This window comes from Corythoichthys intestinalis, chromosome 14 (assembly GCF_030265065.1).
Source record: "Corythoichthys intestinalis isolate RoL2023-P3 chromosome 14, ASM3026506v1, whole genome shotgun sequence".
NCBI classification, from domain to species: domain Eukaryota; kingdom Metazoa; phylum Chordata; class Actinopteri; order Syngnathiformes; family Syngnathidae; genus Corythoichthys; species Corythoichthys intestinalis.
The window spans coordinates 29,309,231-29,328,022 of NC_080408.1; the positions used below are offsets into that span (position 1 = coordinate 29,309,231).

Consider the following 18,792-nt stretch of genomic DNA (forward strand, 5'->3'; position numbering starts at 1 on the left):
CTATAAGATTTTTATGTCATTGCTTTATTAATCATTAGGTGCTAGAGTTGTTAAGTATGGATTATAATGAAATAATAGTTTTAAGAAAACTGTGCTGTTGGTGGCTCAGTGACCATCTGATGTGGTTTGTTCTCAGATGAACAAGTTGAGGAAGGAAGTTTTGATGCAGAGGTTGAAGGAAGAAAAGAGGCAGACTGACTGAGTCACAGCCAGAAAGTGTTGATGACAGTTTTGATTTCTATTCACTGTTGCCCCCTCCCAATTAAAGTATGTCACAGTTGCAGCCAATTATTATCTAAAGCTGGTTAAAATTGAAGTTATGTTGTTTTAAGGTGTATTAAATACTTGTTCATGTGCCCCTTTTGATCTACGAGTACCCGCCCCTCCACCGGTCTCTGCATGGCCCTGCTGAAACACAGTGTGGGTCGACAGAGCTCAATATTTTGTTGGAGTGTACAGTGTAGTGGAACATATTTCCTCCACACCCTTATCACCTTTTTAACCCCTGACCCATTTTCATGCCTGAAGTTTGTTTTTTTAAGGCAAAGCTGCGCCGGACATTTTAGCGAGAGAGACGACAAAAATAAATTCGGAAAATATATTTTGAGAGCTTTTCATTTGGATCAAATGTTTTTGTTTATTGAATCGAAGAGGGCGTATCGAACGGGTTCAATATAAAACTGAGTATTGTTCCATCCTTAGTCTGCTTTGACTAAAACCACCCAAACATTTATAGGTTTTCGTATTTTAATGAAGATAGTATGCAAACAATGGCAGAAAGGGGAAAAATAAGTAAGTGAGCCATCACATTGAATATTTTGTGCCCCCCCCCCTTGGCGCAATAACTCCAACCAGACGCTTCCTGTAGCTGCAGATCAGTCTGGCACATCGATCAGGACTAATCTTGGCCCATTCTTCTCTACAAACCTGCTGTTGCTCAGTCAGATTCCTGGGATTTCCGGCATGAATTGCTGTCTTAAGGTCATGCCACAGCATCTCAATAGGGTTCAAGTCTGGAATTTGACTTGGCCACTCTAGAACGTGTATTTTGTTCTTCTGAAACCATTCTGAAGTTGATTTACTTCTGTGTTTTGGATCATTGTCTTGTTGTAGCATCCATCCTCTTCTTAGCTTCAACTGTCTGACAGATGGCCTCAGGTTTTCTTGCAAAACATCCTGATAAACTTTTGAATTCATTCTTCCATGAATGATTGCAAGTTGTCCAGGCCCTGAGGTAGCGAAACAGCCCAAATCATGATGCTTCCTCCACCATGCTTCATAGTTGGGATGAGGTGTTGATGTTGGTGAGCTGTTCCTTTTTTCCACCACAAATGTCGTTGTGTGTTACTCCCAAACAATTAAACTTTGGTTTCATAAGTCCACAAAATATTTTGCCCAAACTTCTGTGGAGTGTCCAAGTTCCTTTTTGCGAACATTAAACATGCAACAATATTTTTTTAGACAGCAGTTGCTTCCTCCGTGGAGTACTCCCATGAACACCATTCTTGGCCATAGTTTTACATATAGCTGATGTGTGCACAGATATATTGGACTGTGCCAGTGATTTCTGTAAGTCTTTAGCAGACACTTTCGGGTTCTTTTCTACCTCTCTGAGTATTCTGCGCTGAACTCTTGGCGTCATCTTTGGTAGACGGACACTCCTTGGGAGAGAAGTAACAGTGCCAAACTCTCTCCATTTGTAGACAACTTCTCTGACTTTCGATTGATGATCATCCATACTTTTACAGATGCTTTCCCAGCTTTATACAAATCAACAATCCTTGATGGCAGGTCTTCAGACAGCTCTTTTGACCTAGCCATGATGCAAGTCAGACAATGCTTCTCATTAAGACAATTCTTAACAGGTGTGTTTTATAGTGGGCAGGGCAGCTTTAAACCACTCATCTGTGATTGGGCAGTGTGGGCACGCACCTGACTTAAATTGTTTGGTAAAAATTGGTTTCAATTGCTCTTTAACTCTCCTTAGGCAGAGGGTTCACTTATTTTCCCCCTTCTGTCATTGTTTGCATGCTATCCTCAATAAAATATGAAAACCTATAAATGTTTGGGTGGTTTTAGTAAAATCAGGCACTCTTTTTACATCTGTGTGATTTTGACAAAGATCAGATCACATTTGATGGTGATTTTATGCAGAAATGTGAGAAATTCCAAAAGGTCCAGAAAGTTTTTCATACCACTGTAGTACCTTCAATTGCTATCTCCTTTTCAATGACTTTTTAAAATGTGCCCTTTTGTGTCTTTCATCCTCCCCTGCAGTTGATCGCCATTTATGATGAGCAGGAGCCCCACCATGGTGGCGACGGCACCAGCGCCAGTTCTACGGGCACCCAGAGCCCGGACCTGTTTGCTACAGTTGACCTTGGTACGAACAGCGGGACCTCTGCCTTCCAGCCCTACCAGGCTGCTAGCGAGATCGAAGTCACGCCGTCTGCCCTGCGCACCAGTAAGTATAATTAAGCTTGAATGTTTTCTTTCTTTCATCACATTACACAGTGGCAAGCAGCATATCAGGCACTATATTTCAGTAATTAATGCTGTGACAGTTACCTGAGTTCATTAATATCCAACCAGTCTTTCTAAGTTTTTTATTCCTAAGTTTGGTTAAACACATCAAGTGCCATCCTAAAATTAAAATTATTATTTCTGTGACATTTGCAATCAGAGGGGGGCGGGTGGTAAAAAGAAATGGAGTGATTTATGTCAGGAATAACTAAACTATGCTTTTCCATTTGCAGCAGACTAGATTAGACAAATACTAAAATGAACGTTTGACGCTGCCCGAATGTTGGCTGGTGCATTAAAAGAACTGATTTGATTACAATATCTCTGAGCAAAATTTGACCAAGTGTGGCAATGGAATGGGTCTGGTCTAGCGCTGAGTGACACTCGAATTCTTCAGTTCCTGGTCTCACGCTCTAAGCGCCCCTCTTCTCAAACCCCCAGTTGACATTTATGAGTATGTTGGCTCTCGTGTTTCAAACAACCCTGGTTGGTTTATGTATTCAAAATAATGCTGCGCAACAGTTCATGACACTTCATCCTGTCAACATAACATTTTCCACGTGTGGTCCGCCAGAACCAGCCACCAGATTTTTGAGTGCCTGTGATGGGACGGCTGAGGGGTGGGGGGTGATATCAAAGGTCATTTAACATTCTCATCAGTGGCGTTTACTGGCAGGCTTGTTGTTTGGACCCCATCCTCCCACACGAAGCAACTTTTAAACAAGTGATTAGTTGTAATGGAAGCAGCCTATTCTCTCCCTCGCATTGTCGTTCCCACACTGTTGAGCTGACTCCAGCCTACCTCCTCGTTAGCCAGCAATCTCCCGCGGAGGCTTGTCGCTCATTAATTAACTTCATAAAGCACTCGAATCACAGCCGCGGTTTAGCTTATCGGATGTTGCCGTCACACTCATTTCCGGTGTTTGTTTTGCTCGTGTCATTTGATCAGAGATTTAGGATGATTAATTCAGATATTCCATTATTACCTTGAGGAGACATGAAAGAAATGAACTGATTATGAAATAACCTGGCAATTACTTGGATTATTGTTTTTTTTTTTTTTTTTTTTTTTTTGGATCCTGTTGGATTTAAAATGATCTGAATCCTTCTTTTGTGTTGTTTGAATGACAATAAAAAGCAGCACCTGTGAAAGCATTGAATTTTAGCTTTTTTGATTCCCTTTTTCCCCTCGTCAGACATGCCCCTGCACGTTCGCCGCAGCAGCGACCCCGCCTTGCTGCGTCTAAACGGCCCATTCAGCGGTGCCGATTCACGGGTCCAAGCAGAAGAACCGCCGTCACGGAAGAACCCGAGCCGATGGTCCACCACTGCCGGCTTCCTAAAAGCCCGCCACAACTCGGGCACCAGTAGCCTGGAAAGAAAGGTAAATGTGAAATGTCCTCATGATCCAAATGATAGAAAATGAGCTTTTTTTCTGGTTTAGAATAAAGGCTTGGACACGTACCGCAGCTTGCCACGGGATGCTGGAACGTGGGCCAATCAGCGGGAGTTTCAGAGAGAGACTGCACGTTCGTCCCTCAGTGCTCATCACCCAATGGTGGACCGATGGCTGGAGAGGCAGGAACAGGTGTGTGTACGTTTGCTTGAGGTTGGCAATGTATGCTGCCAAAGACGTGCTGCTCGTTTATACTGTATGTTGAGAAGCAGCGATCCCACATTCCCAATTTTTTTACCCCAAGTGATGCAATTTCAAGCTGCAAATTATATGCAGTTGTTGCTTTGCCTCAAATGTACAACTTGCTTCTCGAGGGTGTGGGGTCTTAATCTTTGGTTTTCACTTTTTTGTGGATCATTTTTCTTATTTTCACACTAGCCGTAAAAGCAAAACAAAAAAACAAGCATTTCTGAGGAAAGTAATGGTGAGAAAAATAATTATAAGTGGATGAAGTGGATGTGTTTGCGGAAGAAGGAATCGTAAAACTCGCAAATTGTGACAGCCGAAATGAAACAAAAAATGGAAGTGATGGCAGATGTGCTGTGCTGGTAACAATGGCACAAAGTGCACAGCCAGCGTGGCAGCAGGGGTGTTAATGGTCACAGTTGCTGCGGGGTTTGAGGGCTAGTCAAAAGGGTGTTACCCCGGCATTCCAAGTTAAAACATGCTGTTGCAACAAGTGTTGCTCAAGATATGATGTTTTTTGTCGTCAATAGATCAGCGGTATTTTAAATGCACAACTCCCCATTATCTGAGTTTTTCTGTTAGCGGTAAGACGAGTTGAATTACAAGGTTATCTCGACTTACATTGAGTAGCAAGGTTATGTCAAGTCAAGCAGAATCAAGTCACAAGGTAGTGCAATACTCAGGATTATTTCTTTGAGAGAAACCTTCCTAAAGATGATTTTTTTTAAAAGTGAGAATGCAGCATGCATGTAATAAACCAAACTAAAGCTGTTTATTGATCTATTCCAACATTACATGTTTGGTCATTTAGACCTAGGTACACACTAGGGATGTCCCGATGCTGATTTTTAAATTTCCAATCGGAATTTTTTAAAGATATGGTTTGCTGATACCAATCCGATACTGATCTGATGCCGATCCGATACCTATATTTTTAGAAAGGGGGGGGGGAATGCCCCAAAAAATATCACGTTTTCTGTTTGAAACTGATCTCTGCTCGTACCACCTCAAGAATATTGTGACTCAAGTCAACTCTACTCCAGGTCGCTATGACTCATCTGGTACACATTAAAATGATGCTGAAGTATAGTGAATTAATGAGAATTTTTGTTTTTTGGGGATTGGAGAGGCAGGAACAGATGTTTTTTTTAAATTCTAAAATGATTTAATGCTATAAATAAATAAATAAATAACAACATATATTATAAGTATGTATTTTGTTATTTGACGTTTCAGTCCTGGCATTGCATGTGTGTGTGTGTGTGTGGGGGGGGGGGGCGTGGATGTATGCGTTTGTGTATGTTTGGGGGTGTCTGTTTGGGATGTGAGCATGGTTTAAAAGTGGCATCTCCTTCTACATTCATGATTGATTTACTCAATGGGGAAAAAAAGTGTGCTCCCCTGACTAATTGGAATCGCTTTGTTTCAAAAACTCATTGCACATAAAATGACAAATGACATTTTAGAATCATAAACTACTTTGCGGTCATCTCTGACCATGAGTTTGCGTGATCTAACACATCAAGGTCAGCCAAATGGACCAGTCTTTTGCTCTTGTACAATTAGCGTTTGAAAGATGTTGAACAGGTAGGCTGGGTTGCCATGGCAACAACGAGCCTTCACCGCCACTGCGGAAAATGTATTATATGTAATTTATATACACACACATAAGTAGAAAAGTGTGTGTGTGGTTTGGTACTTTAAAACGTTGCTGTAGTTTTTCATATTTTGCTTTATTCAAGTGGACTCAGCCAAAACACGCACAAACACACACGTCAAGTACAGTCATCTTGTTTGAATTGAACGGGTGTGTGTGTCTGCGTGTGTGTCCCGGACTATTAGGGAGCGACGCGGTTATCTGTCACGGTGGGCTGGCGAGGGCAGACGGCACTCAACTCACTAGGGATGTTGTTAGAATGACATGCTGAAGGCTGACTGCGCGCACACACACGTGCACACCCACTCCCACCTATGCAGGAATTATAAAGCTAGATAAGCTGCTACAGTGAACGTGCACACATTGACGAATATGCATGTTTTCACATGACCAAAAGCTCAAGACGCATAACACACACACTCAAAGGCTTGTTAGAAGAGTCAAAGAAGTGTGCATGTGTATGTCCCTCAGGTGCATCTTTAGTAAGCGTAGTGCTCATAAATCACAACTGGAGCACATTCAGTTTGCGTGTGCGTGTGTGTGTGTGTGTGAGAGAGGGAGAGAGAATTGATTCTATACATATATAAAAATTCATGTGCAGGTATATGTAAGCACATGTAGTTTGCATTGGTGTGGCGGTGTCTGCAAGTGTGTGCGCATATAGATCTTACTTTTTTGCGTATGTATTGTGGCTAAAGTCTGTGAATATAAGTTACTTACCTTACTCCCACCTTGTAACTGGATCCATCCCAGTTTGTGTGACTTAATTGCGTGATTAATTACAGTTTGTGTGTGTCTCCAGCAGGTGCTGCTGTGGATCCTTTATTTGACTTAGATGTGTGTTTATATGTGCATTTATTTTTAATGAAGTATACATTTGCGTGTCTGTCTTTTTTCTGAATTTGTGTGTTTGTGCTGTACTGTGAAAGAGTGGTGGTATGTATGTATCAATTGGTGTGTTTTTGCCAGAATCTCTGTGTTTGAGTGAATTGCGTACAGGTATTAACAGGGAAACCTCTCTGTGTGAGACCGGCAGGTGCTGCTGCGGAGTGCGGCGCTTTGATGTGACTTAAGAGTGGGCATGTTGTATGCGCAGTACCAATTTACAGTGGGGCAAATAAGTATTTAGTCAACCACCAACTGTGCAAGTTTGCCTACTTGAAAAGATTAGAGAGGCCTGTAATTGTCAACATTGGTAAACCTTAACCATGAGAGACAGAATGTGGAAAAAAAAAAGTGAAAATCACATTGTTTGATTTTAAAAGAATGTATTTCCAAATTAGAGTGAAAAATAAGTATTAGTTCACCTACAAACAAGCAAGATTTCTGGCTGTCAAAGAGGTCTAACTTCTTCTAACGAGGTCTAACGAGGCTCCACTCGTTACTAGAGCTGGGAATCTTTGGGCACCTAACGATTCGATTACGATTACGATTCAGAGGCTCCGATTCGATTATAAAACGATTATTGATGCACGCCCCTCCTTTTTTTTCCTTTTTTTCTCCTTTTTTTTAATGTTTTGTACATTAGTTCCTAAAATTGTTCAAAAATACTCTCAGGCTAAACCAAACTACTATTTCAGTATCAAGTTAACATATAGCAGTAATCAAATATACAAAAATAACATTAAATAAAAAACTCCAGTCCCCATTCTGTATCAGCAGCTTTAAACTACATTCAAATAATTTAATGTTGTGAATCAACCGTTAAAGTTGTTAAAATTGCTCCCGTTATTCCATAATTTCCCTTTTGTCTACTTTCGACATTTGAAAGTTTTAAAGCTATTTTAAAGATAGATTCAAGTCAATATCTTACCGATTTATGAGTATTTTAGATAAAAAGTTAATTAGGTTTGCTTGGAAGGTTTGCTACAACAGCCTTGCAGGGAAGTGTACTGCTTTAAGATGACGGCCGTTTACTAACGCCCGCAGCTAGCTTTTTTGTAGATGTGCTGCTAACGCTACCGAATCTAGTCCTATATAAATGATATTTACCGTAACATTATGTGGATGTACTTTGTAGCAGCTTTTCGGCAGCAGTCAGGTATGTTGTTGTGTTTTTTTTTTAATCTCGTGGCATGAGTTGAGCTAGAGCTGTGAGTTGTATTAATGGCACCTGTTTTAACTCATTATCGGTATAAAGACACCTGTCCATAACCTTAGTCAGTCAGTCACACTCCAAACTCCACTATGCCAAGACCAAAGAGCTGTCAAAGGACACCAGAGACAAAATTGTAGACCTGCACCAGGCTGGGAAGACTGAATCTGCAATAGTTAAAACGCTTGGTGTAAAGAAATCAACTGTGGGAGCAATTATTAGAAAATGGAAGAGATATAAGACCACTGATAATCTCCCTAGATCTGGGGGTCCATGCAAGATCTCACCCCGTGGTGTCAAAATGATAACAAGAACGGTGAGCAAAAATCCCAGAACCACACGGGGGGACCTAGTGAAGGACCTACGGAGAGCTGGGACCATAGTAACAAAGGCTACTATCAGTAACACAATGCGCCGCCAGGGACTCAAATCCTGCACTGCCAGACGTCTCCCCCCTGCTGAAGAAAGTACACGTCCACGCCCGTCTACAGTTCGCTAGAGAGCATTTGGATGATCCAGAAGAGGACTGGGAGAATCTGTTATTGTCAGATGAAACCAAAATAGAACGTTTTGGTAGAAACACAGGTTCTCGTGTTTGGAGGAGAAAGAATACTGAATTGCATCCGAAGAACACCGTAACCACTGTGAAGCATGGGGGTGGAAACAGGTTTTTTTTGTTCTTTTGGGCTGTTTTTCTGCAAAGGAACCAGGATGACTGATCTGTGTAAAGAAAAGAATGAATGGGGCCATGTATCGAGAGATTTTGAGTGAAAATCTCCTTCCATCAGCAAGGGCATTGAAGATGAGACGTGGCTGGGTTTTTCAGCATGACAATGATCCCAAACATACAGCCAGGGCAACAAAGGAGTGGCTTTGTAAGAAGCATTTCAAGGTCCTGGAGTGGCCTAGCCAGTCTCCAGATCGTAACCCCATTGAAAATCTGTGGAGGGAGTTGAAAGTCCGTGTTGCCCAACGACAGCCCCAAAACATCAATGCTCTAGAGGAGATCTGCATGGAGGAATGGGCCAAAAACCAGCAACAGTGTGTGAAAAGCTTGTGAAGAGTTACAGAAAACGATTGGTCTCCGTTATTGCCAACAAAGAGTGCATTACAAAGTATTGAGATGAACTTTTGGTATTGACCAAATACTAATTTTCCACCATGATTTGCAAATAAATTCTTTAAAAATCAAACAATGTGATTTTCTGTTTTTTTTTTCCACATTCTGTCTCTCATGGTTGAGGTTTACCCATGTTTACAATTACAGGCCTCTCTAATATTTTCAAGTGGGAGAACTTGCACAATTAGTGGTTAACTAAATACTTATTTGCCCCACTGTACATCTTCAGATGAGTTGCGCGCTCGTCTGTGTGTACTGTAGTGTTGTCATTTTGTGAAGTTGATGCAAGTGCTTTGTGGGCACGTCTAACACTGCTGGTGTCTCGGCGGCAAACGACCTGGTTGCTCGGTATTTGTTTGTGCTTTTGCAATTATTCATGTTGTTGGGAAGCCACGAGCAGAATTGAGATAGCATCTTTTAAACAAATAAACTGTAGTGCCAGTGGAGTATAATCTCATTTGTTTCATTTCATGTTTTGTTTTCCCTGTAGCCCTAATGAAACTAATCTGATGCAAAGCTAAAACTTTTGAAGGAGACATTTTTTGAACCAATTTAAAACCGTTCACAGTTGTCTTAACAGTATATCATAATTTGAATCATATTGATGACAGAAGTAATAGAAAAATTCTGATTTTGATCCGTAATTAATTAATGATTAATAGTATGATAATTACACAACATGGCTGTGCAAATCTCCGATCAAGACTATTCAAATCATGCCACAATACATTGGGTGCGATACAATTGAAGAAGGCTTGATTTTCATGAATAACGGAAATTGATTTGAGCCCGGGATTAAACCATTTATCTCTGAATTGTGAGGCGTCATGCTCCAAAGTTCCAAATATCCAAGTTACTGGTAAGTGAATTCTCGGAACAAGGCACAATAATCTTGTAAAGAGAAACACTTTTAGGACATCCCTTATACATTTCTGAAGCAAGACCACAGACCTGCTATCCATAAGCAGACTGTCAGTCTTTTAAAAATCTTTTTACATGTCTGTCTCATAAAACCTATCACTGGAGATTTCCAGTGTGTTTCTGAGTTCCATATTGCCAAGTATAAATGGTAAATAATTAATAATCAATAATAATCAAAATTAATTAGTATCGGTGAAAGCGATACAGACCCCCTCAAGATATAAAAGATATGTCATTCAACTAGTTGTCAGGCGACATATCACAAATGTTATGAAAAGATTTTTTATAAAGACTTCAAAAGTTACCTACTGTTGCTTATAAGGGTGTAACGGTACATGTATTTGTATTGAACCGTTTCGGTACGTGGTGCTCTGTTTTGGAACGGAGGCGTACCGAACGAGTTTCTGATGTAATGTAACCCTTACTTTTCGAGGCTGTGAGTCGATAAGGTTACAGTTTCTTTGTGTAGATTATATTTTTTCCGTCTTCTCCACTATAATGAGGACCAACACGGTACGACAGTATAACCCTGAGACGTCAACGGCGCGACAACGTGGCCGCCGTGAGAACGCAGTGAAACACGGGCGTTAAAGTCAATCAGCCATTGCACACCAGTCGCAGTGCGGCCGCGTGTTAGACGCGTCCCAGAAGCGGCTCAACACGATGCATGCGAAAAGAATGGCAGAGTTTATTTTTTGACGCGAGACGCGACCCTCCTGCGTCAATACTACTACCGGTAGCTTGGATCGGGCAGACCGGAAGTCAATCATGTAAAAATACGGTGAATCTGGTCAATTTTCAAACTAATATGCATTCGTAACCCACTTTTTGAGTCCATCACATCTCTTAAGTGGTAGATCGGGGCACAGTTGACTTGTCTTTGTTGATTTACTGCTGTCTTCTCTGCTATAATAATAACCAACACGGCCCCGTGTTCAATACAAAACCCTCCTACCACAACAAAACAAGTAGGAACTAATATTTACATAGGAACTAAAGTTATAAAACATAAAATATACAATATAAATTAATACTACATCATATTTGTAAAATATAAACACATGGTAAAATAAATAATAGCCCATTTAAATAAACTAAATTGAAATGAGCTAAAACACCTGTAATTAAATAATAATGTTTAATCCAGCTGGGAGCAACTTCGGCTTCGTTGCTGCTGTGGCTCTCGATCTACCCTACCCTTTGTTACACAAAACAAAAACAGCCAGTTAATTTAAGGAGAAGGAGAGATTGTAATACCCTTGTAAAGAGCTTTACTCGTTTCGGCGAAAACAAAAGTTTTTTGTTTTGTTGTGAACTACAGTTCCACACAAATATACAAATTTAGGTCGAGATATCATTTAGTTTAGCAATTGGAGGCGTGAGAGCCATTTTTCGAGTGTGCCAAACTTTAAGACCGCGTATTTATCAAGGTTTCCTCAGGCGTGATGTGCGTGTCTCCATCCACCGAACAGCATGCTACCACTACCACTGCACCATGTCCAACTGGTCAAAAACGACTGACAGCCTGAAGTGCCTGACGTAAATTACAGCAGCCCTTCGCTGTCAAAATGAAGTGCCTGATGTAAAATACCCATACGCAACACGCTACCAATGCTAATACTCAAGGGTGATTTTGAGGGTGCAAGAAGAAGAAGAAGTAGTCATACACGAGAAATTAACAAGTAGGTTCAGCTGTTGCCCACAGTACTCGCCTTCCACGCCTATTTTGGTGCCTTCTGCGTCAGCGCCCCATGATGCATTGGGTTAAAGTCGTTCAAAGCAGGGGGCGGGGAAGGAGGATGGAGAAGCTTGATCTGATTTCTCGTTGAAAGCAGGGGGCGCAGAAGCAGAGTACTGCGGGCCGCAGCTAGACCCATCTTGAAATTGGGGTACTCATTAAAGTGCGTACAACAGGAGAAAAAAAGTCTTAAATAGGAATATAATGTGAATTAGTCATATTTTGAGACGATTCGACTGTATACAACAATTTAGCAAAGCGCAGATGACGAGAAATTAGTCTTTTAATCTGCCGGTTAGCCACGCCTACCATTATAGGGCTCTAGCGTCCCCAACAGGTGGATGACATCAGCGGAGTCACGATTTCATCTGATTTAGTATGCAGCCCATTGAGGAGGAATTATTCACAACGAGGAAAACGCCACGAAGAGAGCCGCAAAATGTCATTGTTTCGGTCTCTGTGCTCCAATATTTTTACAGGATATTCTTTTTATCCAAGTATTTTTCTCCAATTGCTAAATAAATGGCATGGTCATAACAAATAAGTCTTGTGCTAAATGGAATATGAAATAATAAAAATGCACTTATTCAGGACGACATGGCAAAATTACTCCATAATGGTCAAAACTGTCGACTTCACCTTTACTGTCGCACCTCCCGAATGATATTTTATGACACCTAAATCGGGGCTTACGTCATTTGCCTTCCCCGGCTTCGGAGAATGTAAACAAACCAAGACGCGTGACAGCTAACCGACATGCTAACCCGAACCGAGTGATGTTTCAAAGTCTTCGAAGCGAAAAATCACACATAACTAGCCCGGATCATTTCACATGACGACTGGGTTGTCGATTGTCTTCGCCGATCGACAAACCGCCCGGCGGAGAGCAATTTACAGCTCATTCCCCGGAGGAGGGCGGCTGCAGCTGTTGTGCAGCTAACCTGCAGCTAATATGCATGAGGAGAGCTTTTTACATGCCTATCAATGATCAAACGTAATTAGTCCTTTACTTAAAGAAAGTTTTTGTGTTTACTTTGTAATCACTGTATTCGCGGCTATTTTTAACACAAAGTTGCAATTTCTGATCGGGTAGAAAATTTGACAGAACACAGGGCACACCAAGAGTGCAAAAGCCGAGTATAGTGCTCGCCCGGCGGGGGGATGTGCGACAAGCCGCCGGTTTGTCGGCAGAGGGGACAAGGAGCATGTCAGCCACAAAGTGCAAGCCACCTCCGTATTAAAATGATCCCAGTATTTGACATAATACAAAACACGATGTTTACGCACTTCCTCGTAAGTCCCATGGTCCCACAGTAGTGGGGCTTGTTTTGGCCAATATCCACCATTGAATGGGAACCTTTTGAAACCCCAAAAAGGCGCACATGCCTCTCCCTCGTTCAGAAAGATTTTTCTGCAGCCGTTTGGCTGGCGTGATGCGAAAAATAAATGTATTCATCCGAAAAATCAGCTGAATCCTTAGTCCTTCTCACACAACAGTACGGTTGTATAGTGGGGACTCCTTCCTCCGTACACGTACTCCTTCCTCCGTACACGTCACAGCGCCCTCTTTCTCAACTCGAGACTGTTGCCGGAAGTCACTCATTTTCATGGCGTGGGATTAAAAAAAAAAAACTAAAAAAATATAGCGATCGCTTCATCACACATCCAAGCGGTCCATTTCATTCAGGAGCATAAAATACCGCATGTATTATGAAATAAACATGCTTTTTCGTGTCACAGGCACTTTAAAGGAGCCATATACAAGTATAACACCATTTACCATTTACCGTATCTATGATTGGTGGTCAAAAATGGTACTGCACTAGGATGAGCTCAACATCTCAGTCCCAATACAAAGATTCACAATCTACTTTTAGATGAAATTGCTGCTGTCATGCACTCTGTATCACGAATGGTTTTGACCAAAATAGCAACTTTTTTTTTTTTTTTACTGCAAGTTTTCAACAGCTAATAAATCACTCAATTTAACATCAGCAACTTAATACTTGAGGAAAACATACAGAATCAATCATAAATAATATGTAAATAGATCATTAATAAATTCTATGTACAATCCAAACCTATTATAGAAGAGAATATCCCTTTATAAGCAAAGAAACCGTACAGTTAACGTTTATTTTACGTTTGTTGACGAAGTACCATGCTACTAAGTTAGCGAACGAGGCTAGCGGCCGCTTGCCGTAAAAGGAGCCTTTCTGGCGAAAATTCTTGTAAATAAACGCTTGAATCCCCGAATTCTTCATAGATATGGACGAAAAACTGTCTCGATTCTTGGTTAAAAGCAAAGAAACCGAACAGTTAGCTTTTATTTGACTTATATTGACGAAGTGCCATGCTACTATGTTAGCGAATGAGGCTAGCGGCCGTCTGGCGTAAAAGGAGCTTTTTTGGCGAAAATTCTTGTGAAGAAATGCTTAAATCCCTGAATTCTTTATAGATATGGACGTAAAAGTTTTTATTCTTGGTTAAAAGTAAACTATAAGGCTAATCAGTTATGAAAATTAGCCGCCTCCATGTGTCAACAAAGAAGAAAATTCCTGCGAATAAATGCTTCAGTCACGCATGCATGGTACAAAAAATATAACATTTACCTTGAATCCTCGAACAACTCCTGAGACAATCCCTCCTGTTTGTATGCGGGAAAACTTTCGTAGTTGAATCCATTCGTAAGTAAATCCAAGCTTAAATCTGACATGAGCGTGTGCCGTCTTCGGCTATTACTAAATGAAGCTCGGCCCCCTCTTAAAAGGCGTTGCGCAAAGAATGACGAATTGACACGTCAATAATGATGATGTCTATGGTCTATTATATACCAAATTGTTCTATAAGTAAGTTACGGTCTTTAAACATAAGATTTTCACATTATATCGGGGTTAAGTCCGTGAGTGAATATATAATCATTTTTAGCGAGGTAGGTTAACACTAAGATAAAACACAGCCGAGCTACGAGCCCCAGGTTAGGTTTTATTGCCATGACTTGAGTGAAGGATACTTTCTGGACTACTTTTCTCAACATAATAACGCATTGGCAAAGAAATATTTCATTTGGTAATGCATTGACAGCATCCACAACGAGGATTTTAATCCTTGATCCATTTTAATTTTCATTAACGACCAACATATGTAGACGTGTACTTACGTGCTTATGCACTTACACGTATCTTTGGCTCAGTCAGTCGACCCCCATGCGATGCATGTAGCGCGAGCGTGCCAACTGTGTTCATATTTCAAATGTCATTACCATACATGAAAGCATACATACAAATTTCCAAGCATATATTTTCATGCTTTTGTTTGCAGTGCAACATGATTATCATAGCTTTAACTTATCATTTTAACCTCTAATACCTTGACGTTTGAACCCAATGATGCCATAAAAGCTTCAAATAGCCTGCTCCAATATCATATTTTCACAGGGAATATTCACCTCAGCAAGATGTTAATGGTCGTTCTCCTGTGCTCCGTTCGTCATCTTTGATCCTGTGGTTTTGATATGACAGTGCGCCAGGAGACTCCCCTCTTTCCAGCTGTGAAAGTCTCGATCAACCACGGAGACGCAACGAAAAGATCAAAGTCTTCTTTGGCATGAGGGAGTACACTTTTCCCTTTGGGCCAACACCACCTTGGGGTGCAAGTTATGCACAAAATAACTCTAATTCACTCCTAATTAGACCCCAAATTCCCCTGATCCACTCCATGGTGGATGCAGACCATAAAAAGAGTCATAATCAGTCTCTGTAGCTTTTGAGAGATGATTTTGTTGGCGTATTGGTGTGTTTATAAAAGTAGTAAAACTCAAAACCCTCATAATTGCTTTTATTTCCAAACATAGATATGGCGGAAAACAGACAAGACTGAAAAAGCAGTTTCTGCACTTGCACTCCTCTTTAAAAGAAACTGCTGTATTTTAAGCCAAAACAACTGTTGTGTTTGACAGAACAATATGTCTATATGCCGCCATAGCAGATTCATGGCGCATTAAGCCCCCGAACTATTTTTAATTTATCCATTTTACCCTGAAAACTCCCGTTTACAGACGTCGCGCAACCGCTTTTGTTTCAACCCAGCCATAAAATGAAGGTAATTAATTATATTTATTAGGGCTGCAGCTATTGAATATTTTAGTCGTCGATTAATCGATGGACTACTTCGTTCGAATAATCGAGTAATCGGATAAGGAACATGAAAAATTGAAATACCTGTGCTGAGCCTCGAACGTTTTTTTTTTTTTTTTTTTTTTTAAATGAGGATCTACGTACAGCAAAAGAACGGGCTAACTCACATAGAAAAAGTCTGCTACCTTAAATGCTAAAAAATGTTGTTTTTTTTACAATGCTTTTAACAAACGTTTCAGACACATTCCCACAAAAAACGGCTAAATATACCTATAAACTAAATTAAGAATGCATTAAAAAACATTAGCTCAAACAAAAATTTAGCTTACGTTGGTCTTAACAGGGAGCAGTTGGATTCAGCCATGTGAAAAGAAGCAGACCAGAGGGCAGTGCATCCACCCTCATAAAAAAAAAACTAATTGCAAAAACTTTCAAAATAAACCATCAAAACGCCACTTTAATTAAACGAATACTCGAAGTAGGGCTGGGCGATATGGCCTTAAGTACGTATCACGATAAATTGAGCAGATTTACCTCGATAACGATAAATGACGATAAATTCGCCCAAGCAAACTGTTATATAATTTGAAAATTTGAATCAGTGCATGGAATACAAATTAACAGTTTCTCGTTAAATTTATTTACCAGCTTTCAATTTAACAATTGCACATGCAGTCTAAACATTAAGTATTAAAAAAATCTTGTAAACAATAAGAATTCTTGTGTGAACATTTATAACAGCTTGTATGACTTGAAAAATATCATCACTTGAATTTCATTAAATTCATTCCGCATTGTTATACACTAGATAGTGGCATACGTTTAGATATTTAGAATAGATACAAATACGACACATCCACCCGCCCCCCAGAAATTATACTTAATTTAAAAATAAAATGTTTCACAAACCTTTCCTTTCTTTTATTCAGCTCAATTATTTACATCTTATGATTTTGGAAATCCTTACAGTACGCAATAAATAATATTCCTGTTCCCAAGCACTGTGCTTACTGTACTGTAATTTTTACAAAAAATAAACAATACATAGTTACTCCCTGTCATCTAGGACGAGCCACTTACAAGACTAGCACTGTCGTGTATTACAAATACTGCTTTGAACACATCTTCACAGACAAAAGCAATGACACAGGCTTAAAGAGGTCAACTTTAATTGTGTAAATCACACTTAATGATGACACGATCTCCTGGTTGAAATAGACGACATCCACTTAATTCTATTGAAGATATGTAATGCTGAGGCAATTTGTCAACTTTACTTTTAAAAAGAAACGTGCACTGTTTATCCAGTAGATGGGGCTCTTGCAGTGTGTCAAACAGTGATTCAATTTAGGGCAATTGTCTTGAAAGTGGTTCATTGTTTCAGAAAGCCTCGGTTTTTCCATCCCTATCTGGAACCTGTCAAGAGTTTACTTAATGTCGGGTGAAAGTTTGGCGAAGCTAACTTAAGCCCGACTTTATCCCGTTTACTTGTAGCGTTAGCAGCTAGCGTTAGCAGCTAGCGTTAGCCTACTGGGCTTCTGTTTGATTGGCTTCCTGAAAACCATGTGACTCCCAACGTAAGCACACTGTCTACTTTCTTAAAGGGGAATGAACATAGCCGAACAACACAGAGTCAAAGCGGGATGAAAAGACTATATTTTCTTCTTTTATTAAATTACCGAATTTACCGACATGGTCAAAATTACGTCGGTCATCGTGAAGAATTTCGGTAACGGTAAATTTTCGGTTTACCGCCCTGCTCTAACTCGAAGCAACAAAATTTAATTCGAATATTTTTTTGTAATCGAATACTCGAGTTAATCGATTAATCGTTGCAGCACTAATATTTATTATTCATAATGTCTGTCGTCTTTAGCTTAGAATCATTAATTGATATATCATATTTCGTTAAAAAAAAAAAAAAAAAACTTTAAAAAATTATTCACTCACATATTTTAAACTTTTAAACAAATTGTCACAATGAAAAAAATGGCATCTGTAAAAACGTCACAGATATCTACCTCATAACTATCGCTTAATTGTATTTTTTTAGGGCTGTCAAACGATTAAAAGTTTTAATTGAGTTAATTACAGCTTAAAAATTAATCGTAATTAATCGCAATTAATCGCAATTCAAACCATCTATAAAATATGCCATATTTTTCTGTAAATTATATATATATTCTGTAAAATAATTTGTTGGAATGGAAAAATAAGACACAAGATGGATATATACATTCAACATACGGTACATAAGGACTGTAGTGGGCATTTCACTCTACTGTCATTTAAATCTGTCTATGCTGTCCTCACTCCGAAGCGTCTACTTTTTCCAAAGCTAGACAGCTAGTGAACGATGCCTTAATAATCAGACTTCTTCCTTTTTTATCTGATTTATTAATAAAATGGTCTCAAACCACTGTCCTCTTTAAACTGTAGTGAAACTACAAAAAAAAAGTACACAAGCATTGCATTAGCAACAACGTTAGCTTAGCACGCTATACAGGTTCACTAAACATAAACAAAAAGCGTCTCATACAAAAAAATATAACATTTCGCTTACTAACATAATATGTACATTCTTTACAACAACCATACTTACCGACAAATCTTGTCCAAGGATCATATAAGCACAACATTACAACGTAGGCGTCAGCCCGAGACGTCGTGCAGCCATATTGAACTGGCAAGAAAGCAATAAACCATGTCGCAAAGCGACCACAAGAGTTCGCTGTTAGACAGCACAAAAAACCTTGCTGTAACTTACCAAAAGGCAGAATACTGTCTGAGCGGGACATGTGCGTTAATCGCGTCAAATATTTTAACGTGATTAATTTAAAAAATTAATTACCGCGCGTTAACGCGATAATTTTGACAGCCCTAATTTTTTTGTTACTGTCGCATTTTCTCCGATATATTAGATGATAAGTAATCGATCCAAACAAAGAAAAATTGGAAAA

The 18,792-nt window shown here is 39.8% G+C and overlaps 1 protein-coding gene across 8 annotated transcripts in view; it reads left to right on the plus strand.

Moving 5' to 3' along the window:
- Positions 1–18,792, plus strand: part of LOC130930158 (partitioning defective 3 homolog) — a 215,149-nt gene that overhangs the window by 75,555 nt on the left and 120,802 nt on the right. For all 8 annotated transcript variants that reach the window (XR_009066999.1, XR_009067000.1, XM_057857914.1 and 5 more), the window contains exons 3-5: positions 2,278–2,464; positions 3,720–3,907; positions 3,968–4,111. Coding sequence is in view for 6 of the 8 variants with exons in the window: in XM_057857914.1 (XP_057713897.1) it covers positions 2,278–2,464; positions 3,720–3,907; positions 3,968–4,111 (519 nt within the window). In the remaining 2 variants the exon portion in view is untranslated. The remainder of the gene's footprint in view (positions 1–2,277; positions 2,465–3,719; positions 3,908–3,967; positions 4,112–18,792) is intronic.